This window comes from Tenrec ecaudatus, chromosome 3 (genome assembly GCF_050624435.1).
Source record: "Tenrec ecaudatus isolate mTenEca1 chromosome 3, mTenEca1.hap1, whole genome shotgun sequence".
NCBI classification, from domain to species: domain Eukaryota; kingdom Metazoa; phylum Chordata; class Mammalia; order Afrosoricida; family Tenrecidae; genus Tenrec; species Tenrec ecaudatus.
Window position 1 is genome coordinate 211,089,543 of NC_134532.1, and position 15,586 is coordinate 211,105,128.

General features: G+C 52.1%; 1 protein-coding gene across 4 annotated transcripts in view; it reads left to right on the forward strand.

Annotated features, from left to right (window-relative positions):
* Positions 1-14,982, forward strand: part of BOD1L1 (biorientation of chromosomes in cell division 1 like 1) — a 62,832-nt gene extending 47,850 nt beyond the window's left edge. For 2 of the 4 annotated variants that reach the window (XM_075544521.1, XM_075544522.1), the window contains exons 19-27: positions 22-95; positions 1,336-1,411; positions 1,489-1,523; positions 3,223-3,265; positions 6,620-6,669; positions 6,764-6,845; positions 7,247-7,409; positions 10,166-10,306; positions 13,580-14,982. In XM_075544521.1, the coding sequence (XP_075400636.1) occupies positions 22-95; positions 1,336-1,411; positions 1,489-1,523; positions 3,223-3,265; positions 6,620-6,669; positions 6,764-6,845; positions 7,247-7,409; positions 10,166-10,306; positions 13,580-13,697 (782 nt within the window). In that variant the 3' untranslated portion in view covers positions 13,698-14,982. The remainder of the gene's footprint in view (positions 1-21; positions 96-1,335; positions 1,412-1,488; positions 1,524-3,222; positions 3,266-6,619; positions 6,670-6,763; positions 6,846-7,246; positions 7,410-10,165; positions 10,307-13,579) is intronic. The other 2 variants (XM_075544523.1, XM_075544524.1) reach the window with 2 other exon arrangements.
* Positions 14,983-15,586: the final 604 nt, after the last annotated feature.

Consider the following 15,586-nt stretch of genomic DNA (forward strand, 5'->3'; position numbering starts at 1 on the left):
AGCTGACTCCCTTTTCTGCAGACGAGCAGAGCAGCAGTGAAGCCACTGGGGAGAAGACGGAGCAGAACGAAGAGGACAACCTGAAATCTCAGGAGGCAAGACGCACGCCGTTCCCTCGTACTTGTTGGGAATGATATATAAGACCAAAGAACAAATGCCTTCAAACCTGCCAGGTTTTCCTTTAGTACCTTTGCTGGCGCCCTTGTATTTCCAATGCAGCAGGCACCATCCTCACAGTGCCTCTGGTCAGTGTCACTGTGATGTTCTGTGTTCCCTCCCTCTTCATTTCACCAAGGCACTGGCGTGAGACCACTTACGGCACGGCCAGGTAGTCAACCCAAAGCACTGTCGGCAGGGTCCTGCCCTTACGGCGTCACACTGGCAGGCCAGGTCCCCACCGGAGGCCTGCAGTGCTGAAATGGGAGCAGAGTGGGAGTGCAGAAGGCGAAGAGGGGGACCCAAAAGACCCAGGCGCTGAGACCAGGCTCCCAGAAGGGTGCAGGAGCAGAGAGCTCCCACTTAGATGTGCAGGGATCCTGCAGGGTGGCGAACTGCAGCCTCCTGAGGCCGAGCCCACTAATCTGGGAAGCAACCTTGCACACCAGCCAGTACTTCTCTGGCTCTTCTGCGGGACCCATCGCTAAGCTTGCCAAGTTTTTAAGGGCACAATGTAGGTTCTGTTTTCTTATGCTTTTGTGAGAGACCCAGGGACTACGTTTGTCTTTTATGAGAGGGCCTGTCTGTTACAGAGTAAACGCGAGAGGTGTCTCATAACCTAGCGTTCTCAGGCCCCTGAGAACTCACCCATGCCCCACCTTTCTCACGAGAGGGGACTCTAGTGAGGGAAGTGAGGTGCTCAGACTGGGCCGCCGTACTTCTCGGTGATGGTGCTCTGTGCTGAATCTGATCGGGTAGGAACTCTGGTGGCCTTAACGCCAAGGCTGATGCGCTGCTCCCGTCAGCAGGCCAAGTGGACTTGCTCCACGGCCAGGGAAACCTCTGAAGTGCAGTTCTGCTCTCACTTCGCGGGCTCACCAAGCCGGTCAGCATCGACTTCACAGTGGCTCACACGTGGCAGGCAGCACGCCGAGAAAATGAGCTGCTTGTAGAGCAGCCACGGCCCTGAGTCGAGTCCAACGCACAGAGAGCCTGCGCAGGGGTTCTGAGGCTGGAAGTCTTGTCTCTGGGAGAGGACCTCTCCTTCCTCCTGCAGAGCAGCTGGTAGGACTGAACCTCAGACCCTGCAGCGAGCACAAAGCCGACATGGACCGCCAGTGCACTAGAGTGCTTGTTGCTGTGGTTTGGTTTGATGGATGATCTCGTGTTGCCCTTTAGGAAGATCAGCCCGTGGTGGTGAAAAGGAAACGAGGAAGACCTCGGAAATACCCCGTGGAAACTGTTGTAAAAACAAGTAGGTATCCATGGGTGTGCAGGTCACACTGGGACGTTGGCACGCTGATGTTCAGTGGGATTTCTGTTGTTTTTCAGAAGAAGACTCCAGAGCAGAAACTGGCGCCGCCACGGTAAGTAATTGCGAAGAAAATAACAAGCCCTTCCAGCTTCTGGTTGTGACCTTTTTGAAAGGTCCTAAGGAGGGTCCAGGAATTGCACGCTCTTCCTTCCGTTTTGGAGCCCGCCCCCACCCCCAGCCCCCGGACGGCAGCCTCTAGTACGTTCAACTAAGTTAGTTTTCCCATTTGAAAGCCTACAATGTTTTACTTTTCTATTTCTAATTGTTTTATTGACATATAATCCACATCTCATGCACTTCACTAGAGATCATATCATAGAAAGCAGTACAGCCATCACCACACTCACTTCCCGAACAGTTCCTCCTTGTTGTGTTCACTGGTACTCGGTCCCTATTTCCCTCCAGCCTCCCTCCCAGCCCCCCACAAGCCATTATTGTGGTTGCTAGCTATGTAGGTTTACCCATCGTGGATTTACCTATCCTATATTGGAAAACATACTTTAAAAAAAAAAACAGCAAGAACAAAATAAACCAGAAAAAAAGCTCAATCAAAAAAGAAACTAGGAAATAATAAAAACAAGAAATTTAAATGGGTCAATGGAGATCAAATGCCAAGGTTTTAGATTTTGACCTGATTCTTGAAAGGGTTTTTTAAATGAAACTTTGAGTCGCCATTCAAATGACCTTCTGATTTGTAATCTCTTTGTAAAAGCAATGTGTGAGTGACTTGTTCTCCATTCTGACTCCCTCCTCCCTCCTGAGTTTGGTTACATAAAGGTAGAAAGGGGTGTGTCTTGTAGTCAGGTTTGGCTGAGAGTCGGAAATGGCTGCTTTCTCTGATTCTCCGATTATGGTTTCTTCATGGAGATCACTGATGTATCTCCATTTTACTGCCTTCTTAAAAAAATAACTTGAGGAATGAAGTAAGTATACGCTGATTTCGATCAATAGAGAGCCGCAGGCATACAGTCGTTTGACGCATTTTTGTCTTGGTCCCTGAAGTATAAACCTAATGAAATCCTTGTCTGAAGGTTTCGTTGCATGACTTACTGAAAGCTTTGTAACGAGCGTGAGCATGCGTCTGCTGACCTCCCACAAAGGAAATGGCAGTCAGGCCTCAGGTCTGCCCTGACTCGTAGACCTCGCTGGCAGGCCCTTCCAGGCCTCCCATCCCTGGCTGTCACGTGGTGGCAGTCCTTAAGGACTGTTGTGAACCAAGTGCTGGCTGTAGGTGCAAGTGCTGAGTGTGTGGTGGTTATGGGTCAGGGAGTATTAGCATAGGGGCCTTCCTGCGTATCTCCTGCGCCTATCCTGGCGTGGCAGCCGGGTCACTGAGAAAGAGCCTCACTGCTGCCCTCGCACTCATGGGTGTTGAGAAGCCTGAGGATCTTTATTTGCTTGTTATGTTGAATCAGGGACAGAGAATGTTACCACCTCTACATAGCACCTTGTTTTCTGCCTTCAAGACATGCCCCACTCAGGCCGGCCCACTGTGTGCAGAGTAGACCTGCTCCACAGGTGTTCAAGGCTGTGACCTTTGGAAGATGACTAGGCCTTCTTCCAAGGAGCCTCGGGGTGGTTTCGACCCACCAACGTCTTAGCTAGTCCCCCAGCACTTAGCCTTCTGTGCCACCCAGGAACTCCATGCACAATAAACAGGGGCCCTAAAGCTTCCTGGCATGCTTGACGACATTTCTACCCAGTGTTTTGAAAATCTGTGCCTGTCTCAGTTTCTGTTTCTTTAAATTTAGGTGGAACCACCTCCCCCGAGTAGAGTGAAAGCCACATCTCCAGGTATGTGCCTGCAGCGTGCCCCCTGGGTGTGAGGGAAGCTGGCTGCTGGGAGTTGTGTTCTGTTTTCTTCCTGAGGGCAAAGCGTCCCCAGCAAAAGCCACTGTCCCTCCTGGGTCTCTCTGGGTCGGCATCACTTCTGGGGGTTCTATCCTGGTCAGACTGTACCTGTCAACTCTTCCTCTGGCCTGAGGCAACTTTGGGATGAAACATTTAAATCACAGCCTCCTGCAAGTGCACAGCACCCCTTCAGAAGGATACCCAAGCCCAAGAAGGGGTAGATGGCGGGGAGAGGAAGGGAAGAGAGAACACGGGGGTCGAGCTTTGGGAGTGGACAGAACACTGAGCTGTCACTGAGAACCCGCCTGGACTTTTCACTCTCACCTAAGAACTTATCATTGGTGAAAAAGTTGCTAAAAGTTACGTCTTGAAATAAACATGAAAAACCACCTCTGTCTTTAAGGGGATTAAAGCCTCTTTCAGGAAGAGACTAGGAAGATGTCACGCCATAAGTGCCAAGTGAGCAGCCAGGGCAGGGACATAGGGAGCACCCTCCCTTTGGTGAGGGGCTCACTGGAGGCTTGAGATGCTGGGGCGGCCAGCAGAGAGAAGTGAAGGCATCCCATCCATGGGCATAGTGCACACTGATGTCCGCCACGACTCAGAGCCTATACGGAGGGAGAGCGCGATGTCCATGCCGTGTCCTAGAGCGCGTGTCCTCAGAAGGTCAGAACTTGGAAAGTAGACTCACACGTGTCCACATGGTAGGTTCCAAAATTAGGACTTTAGGTGAAAGTCAGCGTTTTGTAAACATACAGGGTGAATGCATCATGTAACAACCGCCGAAGTACATCAATCCACAAACTCCAGATCACTGAGAACCATGGCCCAGCCAAGAGACACAGAACCTCAGCCATCACAGCCAGCGCTTCTTGTGACACGCACCTCAGCATCAACATCAAAATGTTGGCGCTGCGTATCGCTAGGTAGTGAGTGGGGTATGGATGCATTCCCAATGACCTGTTCAAGTGGTCCTCCCGGAGATTTCTAATAAGGTGCATATTATGTTCCTGGTTCAGAGTTTGGAATAAAAAAGCAAGAAGAGCCCTCCATGGGCTTACAGGGTGGAAATACACCCCCAAAATCAGTGCGACGGTGTCTTTTGATCCAATGTAATACAGTGTGATCCAATGTAATACATGGTCACATCAGCAGTGTATATGTTCTGACCAGGAAGATACAGCACATACGATGTTTCACATCTTTTTCGCACATCCTTTTAACCTTGTGAGATCCTGCAGTTATGCTTCCTTTGAGCTTGTCGGAAATCATGGTGTGTCTTTGTTTAAAGAGGTGAGATTTTGCTGCTGTTTGGTTTTTAACCAGTTATCCTGTGTGATGTGATCCTATGTCAATCTGTACAAGAAGTCTCTGTAACTTGCGTGTCCCTTCAGGGCGGCAACGTGTAAGTAGCAGCAGCATGGTTTTGCAGTACTGCCACTATGTCTAGGGATTGCTTTTGGACATTAGTTTTCTGAGTCCGGGTAATGATCACTTTGTGAACTCTTTCTTTGTATCTTGATTAGATCAACAACAGTGGGCTCAGAGAAAGCAGAAAAGATTGTGGAGGTGACGCAAGACTGGGCGATGTTTCCTTCTCTTGAGCACAGTGTTGTTATGGGTCAAAACCGACCCCGGGGCGCTCAATAACAGCAACATCTTCATTATTGTTAGGTGCCTGCCAGCTGGTTTCGACCCATAACGACCCTGTGTGCAGCAGAACGAAGCACTGTCTGGTCCTGCAGCATCCTCACAGTTGTTACGGCTGAGCCCCTTGCTGTGGCCCCTGTTTCAGTCAATGTCCTTGAGAGTCTCCCTCTTTTTTACCGACCCTCTGCTTGACCAAGCATGACGTCCTTCTCCAGGGGACCAGTGTCTCCTGATCAAAAGTTGGGAGTTCTTGAGAAGTCGTTGTCAACCTTCCTTCTCAGGAAAATTCTGACCTCACCCCCTTTTGAGTCACTTCTGGGCTCCTCATTCGTAGCTTGAAATAAATGATAGAACAGGACCACAATCCTGTCTTCATGTTCACCATTCTCCCCCATCGTTTTCATTTCAGATCACGCACTGGACCTAAGTTCACTTTTCTTGCCAGGATGCATTCTCAGTAGCATGTGCACAAGCAAGTGTACAAAGGCGAGGCACCGCAGCGTTTAGCAGTACTAAAAGCTTGAGTACTTTTTCATTTCCATGGTGTACACATTTGGAGTCAGAAAAATTCAGCCTGTTCCCCTATCTATTGGTTTTGTGACCCTGGCCAAGCTACTAAGTTACATGAGCCGTGTTTCCTCCCTGAAAAATGGGGACTGGCTACTTGGAGAGTTACATGGAGCTTTGAATGAAGTCTATCCCAAGGTTATGGATTTGGAGGTCATTGGACTTTGGTTCAGATCTCCTGCTCTGTAGTTGCCCAGTAGGTGGGAGCGCATGACTATCCGTAGACTTGCTCAGTGCCCCATGGGGGTGATTGATCGTGTTCCCCAATAGAAGGGTAATGATGTCTCTAAAGTGGACCAGGGACACAGATAAACCCCAGGCTAAGGCCCTTCCTCACTGTGCTTCATGGACGGCCCTTTTCTCCTCCTCTCTTTCCGGGTTCAGAGCATTTGAGACAAGACCAGCCACACAAAACAAAACCCATTGCTCTGGAGTCAATTCCGATTCATGGCGACCCTGCAGGACAGAGAACAACTGGGTTTGTGGGTTCCATAGGCTGTGATGTCTACGGGAGTAAGCCTGGTGGTTTTGTGGTTAACAGCCCGCTCTTAGCCACTGGGCTCCTCTAGAGCTAAAGGATACCCTGCAGGTGACCTAGCCCCACTCCTTGTTTCTCACGCGGGGAGGCTGAGGCTCAGGGAGTTTCCACAATTGGTCCAGACCACACAGCTCACTGCAGAGAACCTGAACCTAATCCTCACCCGCATCCTGATGTCTGCTCTCTGCTGGGCTTTCTGACCCTCGTTTTCATGACTGGCACATGGTGATCACAAACTACTGGCGTGCATTGGCTTGTCGCCCTGATAGCCACAGAGACGGCAAGCCAGACAGTTGAGATTCAAGTTGATGCTGCTGAGTACTCAGCGGCTGACTGAAAGGTGGGCAGGCATGCCCCCTCCCCCGCCCAGCGGCCCCACAGGAGAACAACCTGCTGCCTTGCTGGTGTGAACAATCAGCAGATGCTGGTGGGGGTGGGGGCGTTTTCTCTGTCACACGGGGCATGGGCTATTAGTCAAAACCATCTCCGACGCCAGCAGCCAGCTGCAAAATACTAAGGCCGTGCTTTCCCTTTTCCTCCAGACGAGTCCAGTAAGGACGCTGCTGACCCACAAGAGAGGAGCATGAGCAACGTAAGTGCTCCGTTTCTTGTCTCACGCCTCCCTTTGCAGCTCAGTAAATGATCCCGGGGTGCCGGGTCATCATCGCTGCTTGTCTTGCTTCCAGGAGGATGGGGAAGAAAAGGCAGTGGCGAGTGTGCGTCGGAGAGGAAGGAAGCCCAAGCGCTCTCTCACCTCGGACGACGCCGGTACGCCTCCGTCCTTCCTGCCCTTTCTTAGCCGCAGGTCTCCCTTCACAGCCACCGTTCTGAGGGACAGGCCCAGGGAGTACAGTTCACGTAGTCACATTGAATAAACATGTGCTGGGTGGCTCTAATCCCGTGTCAGAAGTGCTACGTCCCAGGTGCTTCCGAGTCCAGGTGCATTGTTCCCGAAGGCTGGCTGTGAGCTGTCTAAGTAAACGATCCCCGTGTGTTTGAGGGGAAGTTAAACAGTGTGAACTGCAAGAGCTGGGACACAGAGGAAGTGGAAAACCACTCCTTCTGCCTCGCAGTTCCATCCTGGCTCCTCTAAACCCCATGACTCTGGCCGAGCATGGAATTGCCTATGGGAACAGCGCAAGCCAGATGTGACCCCTGTATTTGAACAGAATCCTCAGAGCCAGAAAGAAAACGCCTGAAATCCGTTTCTGATGCTGCTGCTGCCACTGAAGACAAGAAAGACCAGGAGTCTGAGGAGGAAGAGGATGAAGAGGAGGAAGAGGAGCCTTCAGGAGCCACCACACGATCCACCACGAGACTGGAGGCTCAGAGGTAAAGGGGAAACCTAGCTTGTAATGGGCTGCGCCGGCTTTCCCACCATAAAGCGCCATCCGACCGGCTCTGGGATTCCCCTGTCGGCTCCCGCCCCCGCAGCTGCAGCAGAACAGCCTCCTTCTGCAATGACCCTGCAGCGGGAGCACGTGCTCTCCGGCCTCTGACGTGTATCCCTTCTCTCTCCGTCTCTGGGGATCTTCAGAGTCTTTGTCAGGTTGCCCTGCCTGCTGGGTGGATCCCATTCTCTTCTTTATTGTCTCAGGCTGGGCCGAGCTGCTGGGTGCACACCAGTCCACTGCCTTCAAGTCCATTCCGACTCCTAGTGCCTCTGTAGAGTTCCCCAGGCTGTCCGTCTGTCTGGGAGCAGACAACCACTTCTTTCTCCCGAGGAGCACCTTGTGGGCTTGAACTGCTGACCTTGCGGATAGGAGTGCAGCACTAAGCCAGCAGCACCACCAGGACTCCTTCGGAGTGGACACATAGGTACATGAAGCGTGTCTGCACCCCAGGAGCTCCCTGTAGTACAAGTGAGGAAGCAAGCGCAGGCACAGCTCTGTCAGGTGCATCTAGCCAGAGCGGGGTCATCAGTGGATGCATTGAAGTTGCCCAGGTGTGACTGTTGCATCCTGCCATGGGGGTGGTTTCCTGTGTTCCCCCACAGGTGTGCTCCCAGACCGCCTTCTAATCAAGACCCTCTAGAAAAATGGCTCCGGGCAAAGGGGTTTAACGTTACCAGTGAATGCTCTCCCCCTCTTAGAAAATCATAAACCCAAACCAAGCCTACTGTCATGGAGTGGGCTTTTACTCATAGTAACCATACAGTGTTTGTGAGACCGTGAACTTTACTGGAGCAGACAGCTCTCATCTTTCTCCCTCAGAGCAACTGGTAGGTTTGAACGGTTGGCCTTGTGGTTAGCAGCCTAGTGCATAATCCAAAACACTGCCCTGGGCCGCTTTTGGGGCTTCACCAAGTCCTAAAGGGGAAAAACTGGTCTCCCTTTGTTCAAACAAGCATCTGACCCATTCTCCCCATTATTGAAGCCTGGTGGCACCGTCAGACAAGTATGAGACTGCTAGCTGCAAGATCACTAGTTCAACCCCACCAGCCTGGCCCTGGGAGAAAGACGAGGCTGTCTGCTCCCACAGTTATCGCCTCAGAAACCCTGGATGGGGCTGCTGTGAGTCGGAATCTCAACTTGAGGGCAGTGGGTGGGGTTTTGCTGATTTTTCTCCAGGTCCTCTCCAGTAATGAAGCTGTTCACACCAGTCAGTAACTCTGCCACATACTGGGAAATGTCGTTCCACTGTGTCCCTTCACCCTAATGGCCATGCTCCATTGGTAACATGATCCACAGGCAGTTCATCTCGGTGTCATCTGCTGTGATTTCTTTATCCAAGATTCATAGTGTGTTCAGCAACATCTGTTCCAATGCTGTGGCTTAAAACACCTGTCACTCGAGTATAATAGTAATAATAGTACCTGATAGTCACATCCAGGTGTATTTCTGACCTCTCCAGTGAGCACAGAGTGAGCCACTTTTGCCATGGTTTCCTGCCCCCAGAGACTTTAGGAGCTCACATGGCTAAAGGTAAGGTGACACCCGTGTTGGCTTTTTGGACAGGTAGCTTACAACTATATCCCCAAGATTACTGCTGATGGATTGGGGGGCATTGCTGCAGCCACTGCACCAGAACCCCCGCCTCCCCCAACAAAGCCCCGTACACCAGGGCTCCCTCCCAGAAAGTTCCACAGGCCTTCTAGCCCCCTTCAAGTCATGTCAGGTAACAGCTAGCAGAGCTGTCTTTTAAAATTGCTTCTTCAGAAGCAAACCTTACTAAATTCTTCTGGTTCTACAGCAAAGACTTGCTCTTGGTGTATTTTAGGAACTCTCGCTTGACAAACGGATCCTTTTCTCTTTATCGTGTACGTCGTTTGGTGCTGGGTCTTCGTAACGTCTGTTTCTCGGGGTTGGCCAGGCTCAGCCGTCCTACTAACCGAGCAGCCTGCTGGTCCCTGGACCACTCACTCCCCTCAGCTCCTCCCGATGGAAGGGAAGCCACTTCCTCCTCAGGATCCTCTTCATGGGTCCCGTGGGAGCTGGCCTCCCTGTAGCTTCTGCTCTTGGGGTCTTTGGGGGTCTTCCTCTTGAACCTTGGCGGGCAGCTTCCAGGTCTTCTCCTGGTGCTGCGCCCTGGCCATCGCTTTTCCCGTGTTGATTGTTGCCCACGTGAAGCAGCAGTGTTCTGCCCAGGTGTGGTCTAAGGACTCCGGGAGAGGGTTGTCCTCACCTTGCTTTGCAGGTCCTGTCAGGACAGCTTGACCTGCACCGCCTAAACATGACCTTTCTCAAGATCCTTTCAGACCTTCTCTCCACTGCCACCTGTGCAGCTGGCGCTTGGGACCAACTTATGGGGCCTTGACATTTCACCTGGTGACTTTGCTTTGATTATCTTGGGCATTAACTTGATTCCAATGAGCTCTTTGGGGTTGTGTTTGTCTCCATCGTGTCCATCAGTGGACAGTGGACTTTCTCTTTTCCTGTGTCCTTCTGTCCCTTCTTTTGAAATCACAATAAAATGTCATACACAGTAAATGCAAAGATAGTAATGGTCATGGGTGACATTAATGGCCTTCATCCCATGGCTCCGGCCCGCCCATGAGCTGCCTCGGCCTCCTGAGTCGGCCCGGGCCTGGTGTGTCCGGGGCTCCCTTCCACCTCCCTATTGCCCAGTATCTCTATAATCTGTTTCAGAAAGCATCATAGCGGCCCACCTGCACGTGCAGCATCCAAACTTGGCAGCCCAGAAACAATTTCTCCCAGAAATCGCCAAAAATTAGCAAAAGAGAAGTTATCCACCAGGGAGAAAGTTAGTAAACCTCCCCCATTAGGAAGGTAAGTCCCTGTTTTCCCTCACACCCTGGTTAACCCCCTGGAGAGATCTCATTCCCTGTGAAGCGCTTTGCCTCATCACTTCGTCTCAGGCTTGGGGGGCCTTGGTTTCCAAAAGAAAGAGGCAGGGCTCCTCTTAAGTCTACCTTGCTCTGCCCCTCTGATGCCACCTGGGCCAGGCATGTCTCCTCCAAGGGCGTCTAGTCTCTCGGGGTCCTCAGGACCCTAGGAGTTCATTGAGGGAGGAGAAGGGTGATAGAGGGGGCACCCTCTGCCGTCTGCCCGAATCCTGCAGCTCTGCCTTTGCTTGCGCACCACCAGCCTCCCAGCGGACCGGGTCCTTCCCATCCTCTGAGCCTGCCTTCTTCCAGATGCCTCCCTTGTGCGCGTGCCCTCAGAGTCAGGCACTCTCGTGACTTCCTGTGCACCACGGCATCCTAAAAGAAAAGCCTGCTCGCAGTATAAAGAGCCATTGTGGCACCTCTTAACCCCGTGGCCTTCCAGTGTGGGGGCCTTGTCATCCCTGAGTTAGGGAAAGGAAGCTCCAGTGCCTGCCTGCTTTAGGGTCCCCTCATTCTCACTTCTCCACCCTGTGCTACAGGGCGTGTCCCCATTGTAGACTTGAGGGAAGAGCAGCAGAGAGCTCTGGGTCCCCTTCCCAACCCTGAGAGCAGGGGGACAGCTCCCCTCAGCCTCTGGGCAAAGTGCCAGCTCTGACTGTGCTGGACTGAGCGGGAGGGGAGATGCGGCCACCTGAGCTCACTTGGCTGACTCCCAGCAACTGCTCGGTAAACAGGCATCCCTTTGGAGGCCACGGTGGTCTTCCCGGACATAGCGTGCCAGGAAAGGACTGTTAGCAGCACGACTTTCCCGCCTCTGTCAGCAGTAGGTAGCATCATCTTAAAACTGCAGCGTCTGCAACAGCACCCTACTCAGTGTGACTCCGTGCGCTTTTTTCAGGGGGAGAAAGTCGTCTCCTCCCGCAGTTTCCTTTTACCCCGTGTTTGCACCCACTGCTAGGTAATGTCGGTCTTGGCTCACCCTCAGTGGTGCCGGGCACTGGAAGGGCAGCAGGCTGGCCGTTCTCGCCCACTCAAGCGCCTGCCGGGAAAGACCTGGCAGCGAGCTGCTGTGAAGATGGCAGCTACCAGCTCACAGACGCCAAGCCCCACCCACACCCCAGAGAAGGGCAGAGTACTGCTGCTTGAACAGCGTCCTGGAAGAGTGCGCTAGGGGCGGAGATGGGCCTAAAAGACTTCCTACCTTGGCGGACAGCAGGCTGCCGAGAGCCTGTTTTGTAGCCCAGCCGATGCTCGCGCTCCTGCTTCTGCACTGGAGCAGTGATGCCAGTGCACACGGTCCCAGGCGCATCTCTGTAGGAGGATAGATGGGGTCCCAGGTGCGTGTCTGTTGGATGGTACATGGAGGGGGAGGATCATCTCTGTTGGGTTCCCCTGTGTTGTTTTCAAAGACTGGCTGTAGCTTCCAGGGTATAAAATGCAATGTGCCTTGGCAGCCCATAGCAAGATAGGTCTTCTCAGAGGACAGTTGGCTGTCTCTGAAGGCATTCCTTACCTTGAACTGGGCCTTAATGAAGCTCACCAGGTGGGTGGGCCAGGGGCTTTTTGCAGAAGCCTGAGGCCTGGTGGTATAGCAGACACGTGTTGGCCTGTGATCTGCTTGGTCAGCAGTTTGAAACCACTGGGCTTTCTACTCCCTTAAAGAGTTACAATCTCAGAAATCCACAGGGGGTCTCTTTGAGCCAGCATTGACTTGAAGGCAGGGAGGTTGGGGTTTGGGAGTGTGAAGCAGTGAGAGGGCCATTCTGCAGCAGGCCTGGACTCCCGAGTAGTGAGACGTGGAGAGGACGTCGGTATCACAGCAGTCCACCGAACATGCTGCATCCTGACGGCGTCTCCTTCCACAGACTTGTAGACACTCAGACAGATAAGTGCATCTGTTGAAGTCTCTGATGTAATTTTACTCTCTAAATTGCATGAGTTCATAATGCCAATGTCGTACATTATTTTTCTATAAAGTGCGTGCCCGTGTGTGTGTGTGTGTGTGTGTGTGTGTGTGTGTGTGTGTGTGTGTGTGTGTGTAGAGAGAGAGAGAGAGAAAGAGAACTTGGCGTTTCCGACAAATCATTCTCTGAGGACCCTGGAAAGGAAAGACTTGCAGTGGTCGAGCATGAGACAGGAAAAGGGAGGCTTGCAGTTCTAGTGTACATCAGGAAGGAAACTGAGGGCTTTATGAATATGTAACAGATTTCCTAGGCACAGTCGTGAATATGCATTAGGGCAGGGCTATGATTCTTGACCAGGAAATGACCTGTCAGATCTCCCGATTCCTGGCAACATTTTTTTCTGACAACTTTTTATCCCTTGTTCTTTTGTTCTGGGCCACCTGTAGGTTGTGGCTGTCTGTAGGCTGTGACCTGTTGAGTGGGCCTGGCCTGGCCTGGCCGTCAACAGTGCTCCCATGCTGGGATGGCATCCTTTCCGGAGCGGGAAGGGCTCAAGGAAGCAGGTTATGGAGCGGGCCAGTGCAGGCGGAGGGAGGCGGTCGTAGGAGGTGTGTGGAATGGTCCAGCTCCCTGGAATAGCCTCTCTTCCCAGGGTCACTCCCACGGGCAAGCTGTGGGAGTGACAGTGTTCCACAGGGCTACACCAACTGGGAGTGGACTCATCCTGGCCAGCTGGAGAAAGGGAGGGGGCACCGGGCACTGACACAGCCAACACACTCACTCACAGTGCCTACAGGGGTGCCTGCCCGGGCAGACCTGCCTGAGTCCCAGTCCTGGTTGGCTCTTCCCAGCTGCCTCAAGAGCACGTCTGTTGGTCGGCCCGGCAGTTCTTTCTCTGACAGACAGTGGGACTAGACACCAAGGGGAATGCATACTGGGCAGAGCTGGGTGCAGACGCCCACACTCACCCAAGCCCCTCTCACCTTCCATGCCCTGTGCCAACATCAGCTGAGTCTCCCATGTCCTCGTGGGTTGTGCAGGGGCTGTGAGCAAACACCGCTTCTCTCAACACTTGCCTCGGGCAGAACAGCATCCCAAAGCCGCAGCTTTAGCAACTGCACTTCTCTCCGGGTGACTCTGCTTTTGCGAAGAAGTGGAATTCCCCATCCCCTGTCCTTTCAGTGTACCAGTTTAGCACTGAGCTTCTCCGCATTGGCTGGGTCATCCTCCATGTTTTTAGCGGCTCCCAAGACCTGGCTGCTGTGGCTGCCCTGCACTCCCACCCACTTCCCTGACTTTGTTTCCTGCAGATCCAAGGCCCAGGTCTCTCCACCTGCCAAGCGCAAGAGAGAAGCCAGCCCTCCAGGGGCTCGGACTCGAGGCCAGCAGAGAGTGGAGGAGGCCCCCGGGAAAAAGGCCAAGCGATAGTCCTGGCCCTGCTGACCCAGCCAGGGACACGGGGAGAGCCGGAGGCAGGGAGCAAGCTGGCAGCCGGAAGCCATTGCCTTGTCAACCAGGAAGCAGATTCGCTGTGTGCTGTGGTTCCACTAGCTGGCTGTTTCCTGGGATATTCCAAACAGCTTTATAAACTGTTCATAGAAGAGGTTATGTACATTTCTTTCAGGTAAAAGAAGATAAGTTTACTTTGTATCTCAACTCAAAACAAAGTAGCTGTATATTTTAACCTTTTCCAGTGGGGCTGCCCCACCTGGCGACCTTTTCCACCCACAGGGCCCCCCACCACCACCCTCCCCACCCCCTGCTGCCCTGCTCATCTGTGTACAGTATATAAACATGTAAAGATAGGCTGTATTTTACTCTGTAAGATGCTAATCAATGAACACCTTATTTATTTTCCAGAGAAAACTTATCTGTGAACTTGACTATATATCTGTGTATTTTATTTTATTATCGGGCGTTTTTGTTTTGTTTCTTGGTCAGAAGAGGTTTTAAATGCTATGCAGTCAGTCACCAGTGGAGACTCTGCACACCCCACCCAGCCTGCCCGCCCGTCTGCCTGTCTGCTTGCCTGCCTGTCATCCGGCAGGGAAGTCATCCTCGCATGTGTCCAGGTCAAGTAGCTTAGCTCCTGAAAGGCTGGCCCATGCTCTTCTGCCCTCTATTGTGACGACTTCTTTCTTAAGACTGTAGCTTGTTTTTAGATACTGTTCGACTCCGTGACTTCCCGCCCAGCCCGGGTGTGGTGTAGGGCTTGGGGTCGGTACAATCACATCCCACCACGAAGCATAAACCCCATGGCCCTTCACCCCTTGCTCCGTGCCCGACCCCAGCTGGCTCCCAGGCTGTCCAGGAGAGAAAGGCACTGACCACTGGCTCCCCACCCGAACCCCACTCATCCCCAGTGGAGCATTTGAGGTCTTTGGTGGTTTTATACACAATGATTTCAGGATCGACTCTGGCCTTATTTGCCAGATTCTTTTTAAACATGTTTTATCTCCCCTATAAGCAGACTGTCCAACTTGTGTTTTTCATAAGATTCAACTTTTCTTAAGATCAAATTTGCCTCCTGTAATGATGTGATGAGTTGCCAAATGAGATTATTTTAAAAGCGGTTTGTTCATATTCTTGTTTTCTAATTAAAATTCACATTTAATGTGTATGGTTTTTGGTTTTTTTGTTTTGATTTGATTTATTTTGTTCTTGAACTCAATGTAAGATGGATATTTCTGTCATTTTACATGGTTTCTTACTGAGATTTTATATATAAATTATAAAATGATTCCCAAGACTATGTGGCAAGCCTTTTTTTCCCTGGATTTTCAAATCCCCCTTGTGAGAGCCCTGTCTTCCCAGTAAGTAGTTGCCTGATGGGAGGCAGTGATGACCTCTCCTACCTGCTCACTGAACATGAGGCCCAGGAGGGACGTCAGAGACGAGGAATGCCAATTCTTTACTTTCATTGAGAAGATGCGTTGTAACCATGGTCACCCCCAAGAGAAACAAGGGCAGTGAAGCAAGTCTCGCACGTAGCGTTCTGACCGATTGGAAAGCAGGCATTCGGTTGGCGTAGTGAGCTGCGCCTAGTGGGCTACGCCTTGGGCTTCTAACCCCAAGGACATGGTTCAGCCCCACCTGCTCTTCAGGAGGAAGGTGAAGCTGACTGCTCCCATAGACAGTCTCAGAACCCCACAGGAGCAGTTCGACTGTCCTACAGGGTTGCTGTGAGTCAGAATCTACTCCCCAGCAGGGAGTTGTTGTGTTTGTGTTTTAATTGGAGGAAGGCAGCAATGGTGCCCTGCTCCAAGGTGGCAGGTGACCACAGCTCAGCACGCATTCAGAGCAGACTGCCTGGCAGC